The 15,637-nt window shown below is 33.8% G+C and overlaps 3 protein-coding genes across 3 annotated transcripts in view; 1 reads left to right on the top strand and 2 right to left on the bottom strand.

The window, feature by feature from the left end:
- Positions 1-5,940, bottom strand: part of HELRODRAFT_190926 (hypothetical protein) — a gene marked incomplete at its 5' end in the record, with an annotated part of 6,342 nt that extends 402 nt beyond the window's left edge. The window contains 21 exons of the mRNA XM_009015718.1: positions 1-2; positions 27-415; positions 546-730; positions 880-1,046; positions 1,108-1,310; positions 1,483-1,547; positions 1,774-1,939; positions 2,032-2,355; positions 2,582-2,882; positions 3,065-3,145; positions 3,248-3,397; positions 3,483-3,659; positions 3,733-3,794; positions 4,449-4,525; positions 4,658-4,768; positions 4,860-4,920; positions 5,076-5,157; positions 5,228-5,334; positions 5,412-5,481; positions 5,651-5,717; positions 5,873-5,940. The exon at positions 1-2 is cut by the window's left edge and continues 402 nt beyond it. Coding sequence (XP_009013966.1) covers positions 69-415; positions 546-730; positions 880-1,046; positions 1,108-1,310; positions 1,483-1,547; positions 1,774-1,939; positions 2,032-2,355; positions 2,582-2,882; positions 3,065-3,145; positions 3,248-3,397; positions 3,483-3,659; positions 3,733-3,794; positions 4,449-4,525; positions 4,658-4,768; positions 4,860-4,920; positions 5,076-5,157; positions 5,228-5,334; positions 5,412-5,481; positions 5,651-5,717; positions 5,873-5,940 — 2,871 coding nt within the window. The 3' untranslated portion in view covers positions 1-2; positions 27-68. The remainder of the gene's footprint in view (positions 3-26; positions 416-545; positions 731-879; positions 1,047-1,107; positions 1,311-1,482; positions 1,548-1,773; positions 1,940-2,031; positions 2,356-2,581; positions 2,883-3,064; positions 3,146-3,247; positions 3,398-3,482; positions 3,660-3,732; positions 3,795-4,448; positions 4,526-4,657; positions 4,769-4,859; positions 4,921-5,075; positions 5,158-5,227; positions 5,335-5,411; positions 5,482-5,650; positions 5,718-5,872) is intronic.
- Positions 5,941-6,526: 586 nt separating this feature from the next.
- On the top strand, positions 6,527-10,288 carry HELRODRAFT_190925 (hypothetical protein; the record flags this gene model as incomplete). The annotated part of the gene is made up of 9 exons (XM_009015717.1): positions 6,527-6,654; positions 6,886-7,116; positions 7,290-7,395; positions 7,463-7,655; positions 7,782-7,893; positions 8,150-8,220; positions 8,477-8,582; positions 8,925-9,108; positions 9,435-10,288. 9 exons carry the CDS (start codon positions 6,527-6,529, stop codon positions 9,519-9,521), a joined length of 1,218 nt encoding a protein of 405 aa, XP_009013965.1. The 3' UTR covers positions 9,522-10,288.
- A 3,384-nt stretch (positions 10,289-13,672) lies between these two features.
- On the bottom strand, positions 13,673-15,448 carry HELRODRAFT_75117 (hypothetical protein; the record flags this gene model as incomplete). The annotated part of the gene is made up of 6 exons (XM_009015716.1): positions 13,673-13,852; positions 14,118-14,207; positions 14,444-14,521; positions 14,731-14,791; positions 14,967-15,027; positions 15,325-15,448. The coding sequence occupies 6 exons, from the start codon at positions 15,446-15,448 to the stop codon at positions 13,673-13,675; spliced, it is 594 nt and encodes a 197-aa protein (XP_009013964.1).
- Positions 15,449-15,637: the final 189 nt, after the last annotated feature.

The raw sequence follows: 15,637 nt of genomic DNA, 5'->3' as shown, positions 1-15,637 counted from the left end.
ACAGACATACATACAGACAGACAGACAAAGAGACAGACAGACAAATATTTATGTGCGGTTAGTTAATTTTATACAGAGTCCTTCGTGTTGCGCCGGTAATAATCATACTCATATTCATCCTCATCATCATAGGCGACGTCATCATACGCAACAACATCATCATCAACACCGACAACTGCAACATCATCGTCGTCACCGTCGTCATCATTATCGTAACTGGTCGGTAAAGGGGGCGGGGCTAACGTAGGACCGCCCACAGAAGAACAAGGGGCACCAACCACGGCTTCATCTTGTATGGCCTCTTCTAAACTGGCTCTGATTCGTTCCTCAGCTTCTCGACTCTCATTGGTCAGTTGACCGAAGAAGGCGGTGTCAAACCATCGGGTGTTGAAACCTGACTGGTCAGGATAGCTACCTGATTGTGAGTATATGTGATTGCACTTTTTGCATTAATGCTTTTCTAGGCTATAGAATCAAACACAGCATAGCACTTCATGCTCATCACCACCACACAACCTCCACCAATCATCATTATCACCACCAACCAGTTTCGAGATAATTTTTATAAGAAGTTGGATGGGATTCACTATTCCCTCTTGCTCTGCTCGTCAGGACTAACGACGACGATGAAGACGACGGCTGCAGTGATGAGGTGGTAGTAACAGTAGCAACTGTGGTTGCTGCTGCTGCTGCTGATACTTTTACCCGCTGAGATTTTTTCTGTAAAGAGCTGGAAGATATTTTGATGAGTAAGTGAGTCAGGGAATGAGTGCAAGAAAGAATGAGTGAATGAGAGAATGTGTAAACGAACGCGTGAACTTGTGAAGTTATCTTAGAGTAAAACGAACGCGCACACAAAAACCAGCAGATAAGACGAACCTTAGATGTCGAACGTTGAAGACATCGGCCCCGACGCCGCCATCGTCGCCACCGACGTCGTCGTCTGCAAAAGAAGACGGCGGACAAGTCTCAACATAAGGTTTAAAAGTGAACTGAGGTCCCATCCAGAGATAGCGGTGAGGTGGAGCGTGTGTTACCATCTCAACCTGCAAAAACCACAATAATAACAATAACAAATAACAATAATAACAACAATAACAAAAAAACCTGAGAGGGCCATTCTTCTTCGCACGAGTCTTCGATAATTTTCTTCTGTCCAGGCATGAGGATTGGTCCACTGATGCTGTGCAACTTCGTTCGTTGCTGCTGCTGCTGCAGCAGCTGCTGCTGTTGATGTTGCTGCTGCTGTTGTTTCTGTCGTTGCTGTGGGTGAAGCGATTCAGGCCTTGATTTCTGCTTTTCTCTCTGAGCTGTTGAACGAATTCAAAGAAAGTTTAATTATGAAGGATTCTCATTCATTGAATGACTCAAATCAGTTTTCTGACCAATCAATCAATCAAGAAACCAATCAGACCAACCAACCAATCAGAATCGAGCAACCAAGCAACTGACCAGTTGGCGTTGAGGGCTCGGACGACAGACGATTGCATGATAGCAAGGGACTGCTTGGCGACAGTGGCAGACCAACTTCACTCATTGATAGATATCTATTGCGTGTTTGTGTGCGTGAGTGCGTGTGTGTGTGTGTGAGAGAGAGAGAGAGAGAGAGAGTGAAAGATAGATACTGTACAACTTCACTCATTGATAGATATCTGATATCTATTATGTGTTTGTATGTGTGTGTGTATGTGTGTGTGTGTGTGTGTGAGTGTGTGTGTGATATGTCATCGGGTCATTGATGATTAGAGCCGGGCAAGCACAAAAACGACGTACCTGGATAAACTCCACTGCAGTTTGGGCACTGCTTGGACCTCGATGGGGGAGTCGTCAGGAATCTTGTCTGTAGTGGTGGCCTTCGGCTTCACAGTCAGCATGTATTCAGTCAGAACTCCCATGCTTGTTGTTATGTACAAGGAATCCAGTGGTGGCAGCTGTAGTTCTGTGTGTGTGTCGGTGTTTGTTTGTGTGCGTGTGTGCGTGTCATTCACATTCGTGTCACATCATCTCCTTCATCTTCAACAACCGACTAACCATTCAAACGCTCCCTGGAAACTGATGGACTGCCCATGTTGAGCACTCTGCTCGTCGCAAAGCAGCACGCCACATTTACTGGTTCAGGTGAAATTTTTCGACACGCAGACGTCGACGAGGTTGATAAGGTCGTCGACGATGAAGCCGCGTTACTAGCTGTCGACATGGAAACAATGCCAGGATCGATGAAGAGATATGATTGGCGGATTTGTACAGCTGGATTGATCGTGATTGGTTGAGGATAGGGAGCCAAGCGGGAGTTGTTGAAATTGTTGAGCAGCAGTTGCAGCTGTTGCTGCTTCTGTCGTTCTTGTGCTTTGTGAGCTGATGAAGAGGTTTTCAACATTTTCGCGACTCATTTTAACAATTCAACGACAACACTTTTATTTAGTAGACCAGTCTGGACTTGCTTGCAGCGCATTTACGAAAGAGAACAAACAAACATGCAAACAACACACAAACATGCAAACAACACACAAACATGCAAACAACACACAAACATGCAAACAACACACAAACATGCAAACACACAAACACAACATCAACGAACCTGGACTAGCGCTAGGAGTGTTACAAGCAGCTACGGCCGCAGCAGCCCCCATCAAAATTCCAGGGCTATCCCTCCCCCCAACTCCAGAACTTCCGCTTGCTCTCCTCAGATGCTCCTTGGTGTCATCGAGACCTGCGCTCTGTTGGAAGCGACTGGACTGAGAAACGACCCTGGGCGACATGTGGGTCCGTTTAGTGGCAGGGCCCCCCCCGTAGCACGAGATGGGGAAGACGTGGGTCGTGCCGTGAACCGTCGTCACCGCCACCCAGCGACTGTCGAACGTGAAGCACGTTGACTGGATCTGAAAAGGTGGGATGGATGTGTGGATGAATGAGCAAATGAATGATTGGAAAAATGGATGGTACTGCGGATAGATGGATAAATGGATGGATTAATGAATGAATAATTGATTGAATAGATGAATAGAAGAATGGATGAGTGAGTGAATAAATGTATGAACAAGTGAGCAAGCAGATCGACAACCTTCCCTGTGGTCTCACCCCTCTTGAGTATGTACAGGTGATAAACGGTGGACAGGCTGGAATCAAACGGGTGACCTAATATCTGGAAATCAGGTCATCATGACGTCACGCAATTAAAATCACATGACGTCAATTAGTTTTACCGTCGTCATCGTCGTCGTCGTCATCATCACCACTTCCCAACCTTAAAGATGTGAAAAAATCTTCCTTGAGAATCGGTAGTGAGCAGTAGTTGACCTGTCGGGTCAAAGGTCACGGAGGTCACGGGGTCATTCACGTGGGCGATAAAATGGGCAACAAGTCCATCGCCACACCAGTCGTCATTGATGAGCACCTTAATAAGAATAATAATAATAATGATAACAAATATTATTAATTGTAATGAATAAAAATAATAAAATAAGTAAATACAAAGGAACCTCTTTGCCAGAGACACCCATGACGTCTATTATGCTAATTACCCCAGCTTTGCTCTCTGATTGGCTGCCAGGAGGTTGAGTGGGCGGAATTTTTTTCGGCTCGTTAGCCGCTGGTTGGCTAGACACGACACTGCTGGCCAGTGTTTCGCCCAATACCGTGATTCCTTTCTTCAAACTCTGTTCATAATGACGAAAATGAGGATGATGATGGCAGATGCTAGAACTGTAGAATAAGATCTTCATGATTAACCTTAGCAGCGTGTATGAAGGTGGCAGTGTACGTCTGGCTGCCCTCCTCCAGTACCCCGCCTCCTGATTGGTTGGCAGAGGACAACTACAATATGCCCACAAAGAGAAGAAGCAATGAAAGTTAGGTTAAATCAATAGACGTATGTAAATATGAACGTGTGTGTTTGTGTGTGTAGATAGCATTAGAGATGGTATTTCATTGAAGGAATAATTGTCATTATCATCATCACCATGATCGCAATCAACTTCACCATCGTCAGAATCATCATCACCGTCGTATTCACCATTTTATCAGCATAAGCAAGCCATCTCGATCCCAGAGCAATTGGGTTGGGATTGATTCCAGGTGATATCCAACAGCCTAATCAATCATTATCATCATCACCATCAACGTCTCGATCATCATTACCATCATCACCACCCTGCCATCATCAATGTCGTCATCATCATCGTCACCATCATCACTACAAGTTCCATAGTTATCATTGTCATAGTTGAGTTACTATTATTTTGCAGTTAAAATTAATAGTATCATAAAATAGTATAAAATCAGTAGTTAAGTTAAAAAACACGTCATCAAACGTATTATACCTTAATTCATTGAATGAATGATTGATTGAATGAATGAATGATTGATTGAATGAATGAACAGATGAATGGATAAATAAACAAACAAATGAATGAACAAATGATTGAAATTAGAACACATACACCAACCCTTTATAAGAAACTTCTGCTTAAAATCTCTTGCATCCAGCACTGATATCTTTCCAACCAGTGCTACTGCTATTACTCTACACAATGAGAAATATGGAAAAATAATTTTGGCATAGATAATAACCCACGCACGCACACACACACGTACGCACGCACACACACACGCAAACAAACACACATACAATAATAATAGAAGTAAAAACACCCACCTATTGTTACATTTAATGTCCACAATTGGATGGTCGTACTCGACAGCAAACACCTCCTCCCCGGTAACCATAGATATAAATTTTACTGTGCAGTAGTGTCGGCCAGTACTGCTTTTTTAAGGTTTTTGGTTCTCCATAATGGCAACAACAACAATGGTGATGATGAGGAGGAGGATGATGATGAATGAATGAAAATAAAAACCTGCATGCATCTGTTAGTGCTATTAAGGGCCTTTTGCTGCCTTGAATGTCATTCTGAGTGGCTAGATGTTGGGAGAGATTACAAAGAAACTAAATGTATGGAGAGTGACAAAAATATGGAAGACCAAGAGGAAATAGGAACAGACCAATGATTATGACGTAATGAGAAATAATGAAAGAAATAGACTAATTAATTTGAAAAAAAAAAGATTGGAACCATCAGCAGGATTTGGAAGAAATTTAAGGTTCCTTACGGGTCCCTGCCTTAACGATATCACTTCTTGGGCCTCACCTCCTTCCTATAAACATCAAAACAATATTTTTTAATTTAGAAAAATTTGAATTTGAAAAAAGATAGATGTTGCTAACCATGATGAGCCAAACATGGACTCCATTTGTGTATCCCACTACCAAAATCAAAGGTACCGAATTCTCTACATATGTGCCATAAAACTGCTTATACTTCTTTGGTAGCTCTGGTACACACATAAATACAATTAATAAGCAAGAAAGTAAGAAAAATCTTAAAAAATATAAAAAAAAATTTACAAACCAGAGAATGGAAAATTTTCAAACTGAACCCATAACACTTTTTCTTTGTCAACTGGTGCTTTTGTCAGAGTCTTAAAAATAAATTATTGGGGTATTTTCAGACACAGTCTGTTAAATTCATCAAAATTTATAATTGGATGCATGTAGCCTTACTTCCTTTAATTTAATATTAATGATAAATTAATAAATAACAAAATATTAAAATTGAAAAAGATAATCATGTAATATTTGTAATGTTACTTGAAAAATGTTGAAACTCACGAAATCTTGAAAGAAGTCAACCACACTTTCCATGACTGATTTATCACTGCGACGGTTAATAATTTTAAGATAAATATTTTAAACAAATTTTTAATAAAAATTTAAAAAGTCGAAAAAAAAACTTTTGTAAAAAAGAAAAACATCAAAATTCAACATCAGCTGTTTGTTCTTTTTTAAAAAATCGCAAAAAGATTAATTTACCTTATCGGTTGGGGCCTTATAATTAACCTAGTTGATTTGTTTCCTTTTCTCGGAGAGTCTGTGGCCATTGTTAGCGTAAAAAAATTCCTAAAATTTGCAAAAAATAGATTTAAATCGTAAACAACTTATCTTTTAGAATAAAGAAATTGATAATAACAATGCTTAGGAAAATGATACAAAGCTTGTGTTATTATGGAAAGAGAATATTTTACTTTATTTAAAAAAAATTATTTTTTTCAGCAAAACTCTCTTGTTATTATTACAATTTAATTAATAATTTGCATTTAAAAAAATTTATTTTATTAAAAATCTTAATGTAGTGCGTAAAATATCATCAAATGTACAATTAATGAGATTATCACACAATATATTTATTAAACTGAACATTTTTAATTAATAATCAACTAAAAAATTGTATTAAATTACAAAAATATTGCTTAAACTTTAGAAATCTACATTTTGTATAGTCGAACTGATGAAAACAAATTTTTCACTTACATGCACTTTTAAATATTTATAATGAATGCGCAACATTAAACTCATCCCATAGTTAACGTAAACCTGGCTTTCTCAGGTTATTATTTTGAAATTAAGTAGAAATTATTAGAAGAACTCGTATTATCGTTACATCAACGGATCAATTAGTGTAGGAACATGAAAAAGCAGGCCAGTAGATCGAGCGATGCACTTTGTTTCTGTGAGTATGACAATATTAAGGGTGAAAGAAGCCATTTGATGGCAACTCTATGTGATTGTGATGTCATTGATTCACTCTGTGATAGGTAAGTGTAAGTTAAGTTGGTTACTATAGTAATGGGACTATTTCATTTTATTACAAATAGGATAAAATAAAGCTCTCATTCAAATTAAGTATCTAATTTGCTAAATAAATAAATATAAATAATAGGATATTATTTTATATAAAGTCCACCATTTTTCACTAATTTATCCTTTCACTGATCAAATAATTTTAACTTTAATTAAATAATTAAAATTTAATCCTAACAAAACAGTTGTCTCAGGTGTCAGCCAGTGCCAGAAGAGAAACTAATTCAGGCAGTGGAAACAATTGAGGACAGGATTCGTCTGCCATTTTGTAACGGAAGGGGGGCCATTAAAATGAACTTTGAACTTGCATACCCTGCAATTACGCTACCCTTTACTCTCTGCCTTGCTGCCTATGGGCCTTACTGGACATTTTTCTCTCTTTTAAGCTTTTTTACTGTTCTTATTATATCCTCTAGGTTAGTGTATGTGTGTGTTATGTTTAATCAATGATATTTTTTGTTATTTTCTGTAGAATTTTTGAAAGAAATGAATTAATACTTTTTATTTAAAATTTTTTTTTTCAAATAATTTGTTATTTTTTTATAATACTAATAATAGAATAATTTTGTAAAAATAAAAAAATATTCAGACTCTGTCGATATAGGAAGCGAAATAGGCTATTCTTCGCCACAACTTTATCGTCATCCATTTATCTATTCGCTGTCTTTATAGTTGTTGTTGTTGGCTTTCGGAAGGTTAGTTCCTCTGTAATAAATTCATTAAAATCAATATGAATTATAGTAAACTTATAATAAATTTCAGATCTTGTTATGGGAAATTTTGCTGATGGCAACCTTATACTTAATAACACTCTATCTTATGTTTCAAGTTAAGCACAATTCCAACTTACTGAGAGTCGATCGAAAAAATTACAGAAATCCTGAAAAATTAAGCTCAGATGGTCGACAGCTAAACGTTAGACAAGTTAGCTGGATTGATTCAAGGCCTATTATAGGTTTTATTATTGTTGTTAGTGTTTATAGTGTTGTAATTTTTCTTTATATATGATTGTAAATGAATATTATTTCATAATAACAAATGATTATTAGCTATAATTTCATAATAGTTGTTAATAATTTAGACGACAATTTGCAATTATTCTGTGGGCAATGTAAGGTTGATCGCCCGCCTCGCTCTGGCCACTGTACGAGATGTGATTGCTGTATTTTCGGTCGAGACCATCATTGCATTTGGTATGTTTGTTTGTCAGGTTGTGTATGTTTGTGTGTGTGTGTGTGTGTGTGTGTGTGTGTGTGTGTGTGGAGTATGTGTTGGTATGTTAGCAGACATTTATGCAGCAATGTTTATATATATAAATAGACATGCATACATAGATACATACATACATACATCCATCCATACGTACATACATACAGAAACATACGTACATACAAACATACTGCACACACAAATGCATAAATAAATACATACTCCCACTTCTACGTATAGGCTAGATGTATGCATAGGCAAGCACAACCATAGGTCCTTCTTCTTATTCCTCTTCATGTTTTTTACTACTGGTTGGTTTTTTTAATTTTTTTCATCTAACCGTTAATTAATTGATTAATTAATTAATTAATTAATTGATTAATCAAACAATCATTCATTTATTTATCCTTTTCATTCATTCACTCATTCATCCAGTCAACAGGCCTACCAATCAATCACTTTGAACATTTGTTAATACAGTCATTCAGTCAATCATTCGTTCGTTCATTCATTCATTCGTTCGTTCGTTCGTTCGTTCATCCATCAACCAATCAATCAATCACAAAGGTGTATATGGGGTTCATCTAACAACCACAACCCTCTGCACACCTGTGATTTACCTGGATTGGTTCCTTGTACCAGCTGACTGCAGATTTCTGTACACTGACTTTCCGTAAATATTCATTTATCAATTGCTTATTTAATTATTCTATCAATCAGTCAATCTTACACTCATTCGTACATTCATTCATTCATTAATTTCCTGTCTCATTTATTTAATCAATCAATCGTTCACTCATTCATTCATTCATTCATAGATTCGTTCATTCATTAGCTCAGTGTAATTCTTTTAACGATTTACACATCATTCATTCATTAATTTATCTACCCATTCTATCTTTTAATTCATTCTTCATCCATCCATTTATTCTTTCTTTATCCATTCATTTATTTATCCATTTATTCATTCGTTCTTTCTTTCCATTCACCACCCATCCATTCACTAATTCATCAGCTCGGGTCTGTGCGTGTGCAGTGTGGTCCTATCATGCATCGGCCTGTCATTCATCCTCTGCCTACTCGTCCAGCAGTTCGTCCTAATCAGTCAGAACCTGACGTCCCAGGAGTACCACAGGGCTAGGCAGAGGGGGTGGCTGAAGTGCTGGGGCCTTCTGGCTCTCCATAACTCTAACGACAAAGTATGGAAAGCCGTTTTTTGAATGTAAATTTTTTTTGCAAGACTCGTCTTTGGAATCATGTATTTTAAAAATTGTAAGGCATGGAAAGTCGTTTTTCGGATGTAACAATATTTTACTACTGATAATAGTTTTTGAATGTTGTTGCATTTTAAATTTTTATGAATGAATTTTCCAACATTGCCAACTCATACACGTTCATAAATTCACCAAAAATCAACTTTGAATTCAAATTTGAACGGATTAATTCGTGTATTACTTACTTACTCACAATACTAATCTAACGATTAATTAATTAATTAATTTTTTAATCTCTTCCACAAACTAAGGGCTTCCTTAAAAATTGGTACAACTTCTTAAGAAACAAACGAACTCAGAGATACAAAGTTGCAGTAGCGACAGATGAGGATGTGTAAAACTACCACACCATCCCAAATTTCTGTAAATTCTGTAAAAATTATTGTTATACGCTACATAAATGTTTGAATGTACATGTATGTGCGTGTGTGTACACGCGTTTTTGTATATGTATTTATAGGTTTTATTATTGTGGATGGAGAGTCTTTTAGTTGTTCAACTTTTATAATAGTTAATGGCTGTTTTTAGTTTGCCCTATGTTTGTGTACCTGTACCTACGTGTATGTATGTTGTGTGTGTGTGAGTGTACGTATGTATGTGTAAGTGTGCGTGTGAATGTGCGTGTGTTTATATATTTGTTACTTCGTTTCAAAGCATTTTAATATTATGCTCTTGACAAAACTGGAGGAAACTGTGGATTATAGCTATTAGAACGTTACATTCGTATTGCATCTGGTAATATTTATTCATTCTTTCGTTCGTTCACTCATTCGTACTTGTTTATAGAATTTTTTTATCACTACTTCTCTTTCTCTCTCTTATTAAAAAATTTCTTGTGAAAATTTATAGCATTTATTTTCAACATTACCATCACAATTGTAATCTTGTATATGCATTTATAGGTTTTTGATTGTGGATAGAGTTTTTTAGTTCCTTATCATATTTGCTGGCTTTATATCCATCCATCCATTCATTCATTCAGTGTCAACAGTGTATACACGTTTGACCACGTCATGTGACGGGTGTCAGCCATATTTAAACTATTTCATTATCATAATTTATTCGAAAGTATGTTTGTCCATGTGAATGTTTATCATAATTTATTCGAAAGTATGTATCTTCATGTTAATGCTTTTCATAATTTATAAATCTCTTTATCTACCTACCTACCTACCTATCTATCTATCTATCCATCCGTCCATCTATCTGTCTTTCTGCTTTGTTAAATGGAATTTTATTTAAATGCAATAATTTGTAAATTGTTTTAAAGATTTGAAAACTCTATCGGGTACTTATAAATGAGAAAAACATTTCACCAATATTATCGCCATTGTCCTCTGCTTCTTTCTCTATTTATTTATACTCTCTAGTCACCACAATATTTCTATGATCGAAATTCTATACTTAAGATCATACATACATATATACATACATACATATATACATACATACATATATACAATAATAAATGTTGTTACCTGTGTATGCAATATATGTATATACCCGATACCATATATGTTGAATCAAGATATATGGTACATACGCATACATACATACATACATATATATAAACATACATACATATACATACAATACATACATACATAATTACATGCATCATTAATATCAAAATCCAACACACACACACATACAATTTATAAAAAAATAATTCAAAACTTAAATAACGATAATAATATAAAATGAAACATTATAAATGGAGATGAAACAATGAAAACTAAAGCATTTAAAAGCATTTGTGTGTATGTATGTATTGGATATATATATATATATCCAATATATATATATATATACATATATATATACACATAAAATCTGTTCTTTAATAGTATATATATGTGTGTGTGTGTGTGTGTGCAGATGTGTGTGTGTAAGAGAGAGTATGCGAATGAGAAATAAAAACACATACAGACGCCACCTGACCTGAAGTAAAAATATGAAATTATATGCAATAATGATAATAATAATAATAATATCATACACCTAGTAATAATATTGTTTTAACTTATAATTTTTATCATTATTACTGTTGATACTGCTACTCTATTATTATTATTATTAAACTAATAACTCCTACCCCAGCTAACAACCAGTGAGTAAGTTAAAGTAATTATGTAAGTAAGAGGACAATTATGTATGTATGTATGTGTGTATGTATGTGTGTGTGTGTGTGTGTGTGTATGTACATTTTAAAATTAAATAAATATTTATGAAGAATAAATGACGGGAATGAAAGGATAGTAACTGAACTTAACAATGAATAATTATGTCTTATGACGGTACGTGTATCATTTCTGTCCAGTACTAAATGCACGCAATTTCGGCAAATGAAAAAAAATGAAAGTTAATGTGTGTGTGTGTGTGTGTGTGTGCGTGCAAAATTACGTGTGTGTATGCGTACGTGTGTATGCAGAAAAGATAGGCAAGCAAATAAATATCTTATATGCGATTGTTATAAGTAGACAACTAAATGATGATGCCGATTAATAATAATTGCTGAGGGATACTTGTAAGTAATTTAAGTAAAATTATTATAGATAATAAAATTGAATATATATATAGAAATAAATTCATGTGTTTCTATGTTGGCGTGTATTTGTGTGTTAGAGCGCGAAGAAATGAAATGAGAAGAATCATTCAATCCATTACATTAACTGTTTATTGAAATTACGATAATTACTTTTGTCATTGTTACTATCCTTATAGGTATTAAATCAAAATTTGGAATAGTTTCAGTGTGTATTTATTTATTTATTCATGACGTATAATTGTATTAACGGGGTTGTATTTATGATTGTTTGGGTGTGTGTATGTATGTATGTTAAAACCAAATCATTGACGAATGACACCAAAAGCCAAGCGTCTGACTAAATTTGATTTTATTTGCTGTATGTATGTATGTATGTATGTATGTATGTATGTATGTATGTATGTATGTATGTATGTATGTTTTTATGAATGCATGAATGTATGTATATACGTACGTATGCATGGTGAAATCATAAAAGAAGAAAAAATGATATTTCTAATACAGATTGCCTTCACACAAATGACATACAAAACTGTCGTCATGTCACGTTACATAGAATACGCCCACCATCATAATACTTTATCTCTAGCATGAGCAGCACAAACTGAGAGAGCTCAATTTACAATGTGAAAATGCATCACCACCATCGTCATCATCTTCGTCATCACTAGATAATAATAAAACCACCATCAGCCAAATAACAATTTCATGTTACATTCATCATCAACAAAAAACCTTCATCACAATTATCATCATCATCACAATCATCATCATCATCACAACCATCATCATCACAATCATCATTATCATCATAGTATGGAACACCGCCATCCTTTAGATTTTTTGGGAGCATCATTCTTCAGTACTTGACCTTTTGACCTCATAGCTGGACTGTTGGCTTCCTGTTTCAAAAAAAAACCAAAGATCATATAAATATATATAAATAAACCAAAGATCATATATATATATATATATATATATATATATATATATATATATATATATATGTTTCAAAAAAACCAAAGATCATATAAATATATATAAATAAACCAAAGATCATATATATATATATATATATATATATATATATATATATATATATATATATATATATATATATATGTTGGTAATAGACCATAACTTTTACAATATTCTATAAATTCTACCGAATGTTTGGCGTTAATATGTTTGTAGTTCGTTTTTCGATTTTTCTCACTAAAGTTTTTTGGTGAACGTTTAGTTTATTAAAATTCAAAATAAACTTATTCTACAGCACGTCAACATGACTCATATATCGGGATTACTACTACCTCACTGACTAGAAGGCTTACGATGCATAAACAGAGTGGTGCTATCAAATCTCATTTGGACTCAACACACTCAATCACAATTAGCCGTGAAATCCTCGACAGCAACACCAAAGTAATATACCAGAACAGCAACTACACGCATCTTAAAATTGCAGAAGCAGTCCTAATCGACATCAATAAACCAAAAATAAATATACAACAAAAAATGACAACCTCACTTCCAACCCGGCGCTTAACCAACAACGAAAACAAAGAAGTAATAAAAACTAGCATCGTAAATAGTGACAAAGAAGAATATGATGCTATCGATGAAGAAAAGGAGACCAAAGAAGATGACCAGCCAATTAAGAAACCTGACACCTAATTCGCATCAAAGTTCAATTTTACAACACCAAAGTTAATTTTTACAACGTCAAAGTTTATCTTGACAAAGTCAATATTTCCCTATATATACAACAAGGAGCACTGACGATGATTCATTCGGAATCGAAATATGGCCTTATTTGCAGCATGAATTCGAAAAATAAGTTTATTTTGAATTTTAATAAACTAAACGTTCACCAAAAAACTTTAGTGAGAAAAATCAAAAAAACGAACTACAAACATATTAACGCCAAACATTCGGTAGAATTTATAGAATATTGTAAATATATATATATATATATATACACATCAAAGGATAGAAACGACAAACCAATTTCTTATCCATTTTAATCTTTATATCCCTGGCTAATGTTATAAAAGCCTCCTCTACATTTATGCTAGCCTTGGCGCTGGTCTCCATGAACTTGACTCCATTCTCCAAGGCCAACTTTAATTAATTAATCAATCAATTAATTAATTAAGTGTTTCAGTAGTAGAGCATAATTATCTTAATTATAATAATTAATTAATAACAAAGTCATCTTAATATTCTAAAGGAGCAATATTACGAAGATAAATTATTAAACACTTTAATTTTTAATTATTCAAGTGAATTTTTTCTATCCAACAGCTGTCTAACAAAGATAAAAAAGTTATTTGCAAAGATGTGAAAGTTGTTTACAAAGATATAATAACAAAGAAAAAAAACTAACAGCCTGTCCTTGTTCTTTGGTGACCTGCCTCCTCTCGACCATATCACATTTGTTTGCGAGTATCATCTTTTCTACGTCGGACGTTGCATGCTGTGATAAAATTATTATTTAATAATTATTCTATTAATTATTATTTCAAAATATTATTATTTTATTATAACATATAACTGGCATAATTATGTAGTAGTAGTAGTAGTAATAATAATAGTATAAAATTACTTCAGCAAATTATAGAATCATAATTTACCATCATCATCCTAATGGCATTATCATGTAAAATGATTTCAGAAAATTATAGAAACATAATAAGTAAAAATTCAACTAACTTCCTCAATATTTCTTATCCAGTTTTTTATATTTGCAAAAGATTTTTCATTCGTTATGTCATAGACTAGCATTATACCCTGTGTATGCAAACATACAGTAAAAACTTATTCATGTGTGTGTGTGTGTGTGTGTGTGTGTGTGTGTGTGTGTGTGTGAATGAATGAATGTATGTATGGATTGATAGATTAGTGAGTGAATGAATGAATAAATTGATAGATGAATGAATAAAAGAATAGATTAGTAGATAGGTGGATGAATGAATGAATGAATGGATTTTGAAATTCACCATGGCTCCTCTGTAATATGCAGTTGTTATTGTTCGAAATCTTTCTTGCCCTGCTGTGTCCCTAAGATTATATATGTGTATATTGTATATGTTCAGTTGTATGTGCGTATGTTTGTGTTTAGTCATATACATATGTAATACTAATATTAATATGTTTGTTTGTTTCTTTATAAAGAAAGTTTGAATAACAATACAACAAAAACAATAAAAAAAATATTGACAAGATGTTGACTAACCATATTTGTAGTTTAATCTTCTTACCATCTAGCTCTATTGTTCGGATTTTGAAATCAATGCCTTGGAATAAAAAGTATCAAACAAAATTAGTGAAATATAAAAAAATTTATTATTTTAAAAAAAATGTCAAAATTTGTAGATATATAGGCTATAGAGATTTATTGGTAGGAAAACATTTATTTTATTTATATATATATATATTTCATTTAATTTTAAACCTTAGTTAGTTAAGTCTAGTAAAACTTAATAAACACTGTACACCATCTTCATATAATGTAATGTTTCTAACAATTAAACGTTAAAAATAGTAGAAAGTGAATGAACAATATAATAAAAAAAATTAAAAAACAGACAAACCGATGGTTGATATGAAAGTGGAGTTGAAAGCATCTTCAGAAAATCGAAACAGTACACACGTCTTGCCAACCCCAGAGTCCCCGATTAGTAATAATTTGAAAAGGTAATCGTAAGTCTTAGCCATTTATACATAAAATAAAGTACCACTAATTATTTGCACTAATCAATTCCTAATCTTCAAAAGCGAAAACTCTAAACTAAGACAACTGCACACAACAATGGTAAGAAATCAAAAAATAGTTTTGGAATTCTTTTGGAGTGAAAGTAGAAAGTGACAAAAAAACTAACTAAAATGAAAACGAAAAATATAAAA

The sequence above is a fragment of the Helobdella robusta genome (assembly GCF_000326865.2).
Source record: "Helobdella robusta unplaced genomic scaffold HELROscaffold_16, whole genome shotgun sequence".
Lineage (NCBI taxonomy): Eukaryota > Metazoa > Annelida > Clitellata > Rhynchobdellida > Glossiphoniidae > Helobdella > Helobdella robusta.
The sequence above is the reverse complement of the archived record's forward strand: the minus strand, read 5'-3'. Positions and strand labels throughout refer to the sequence as shown.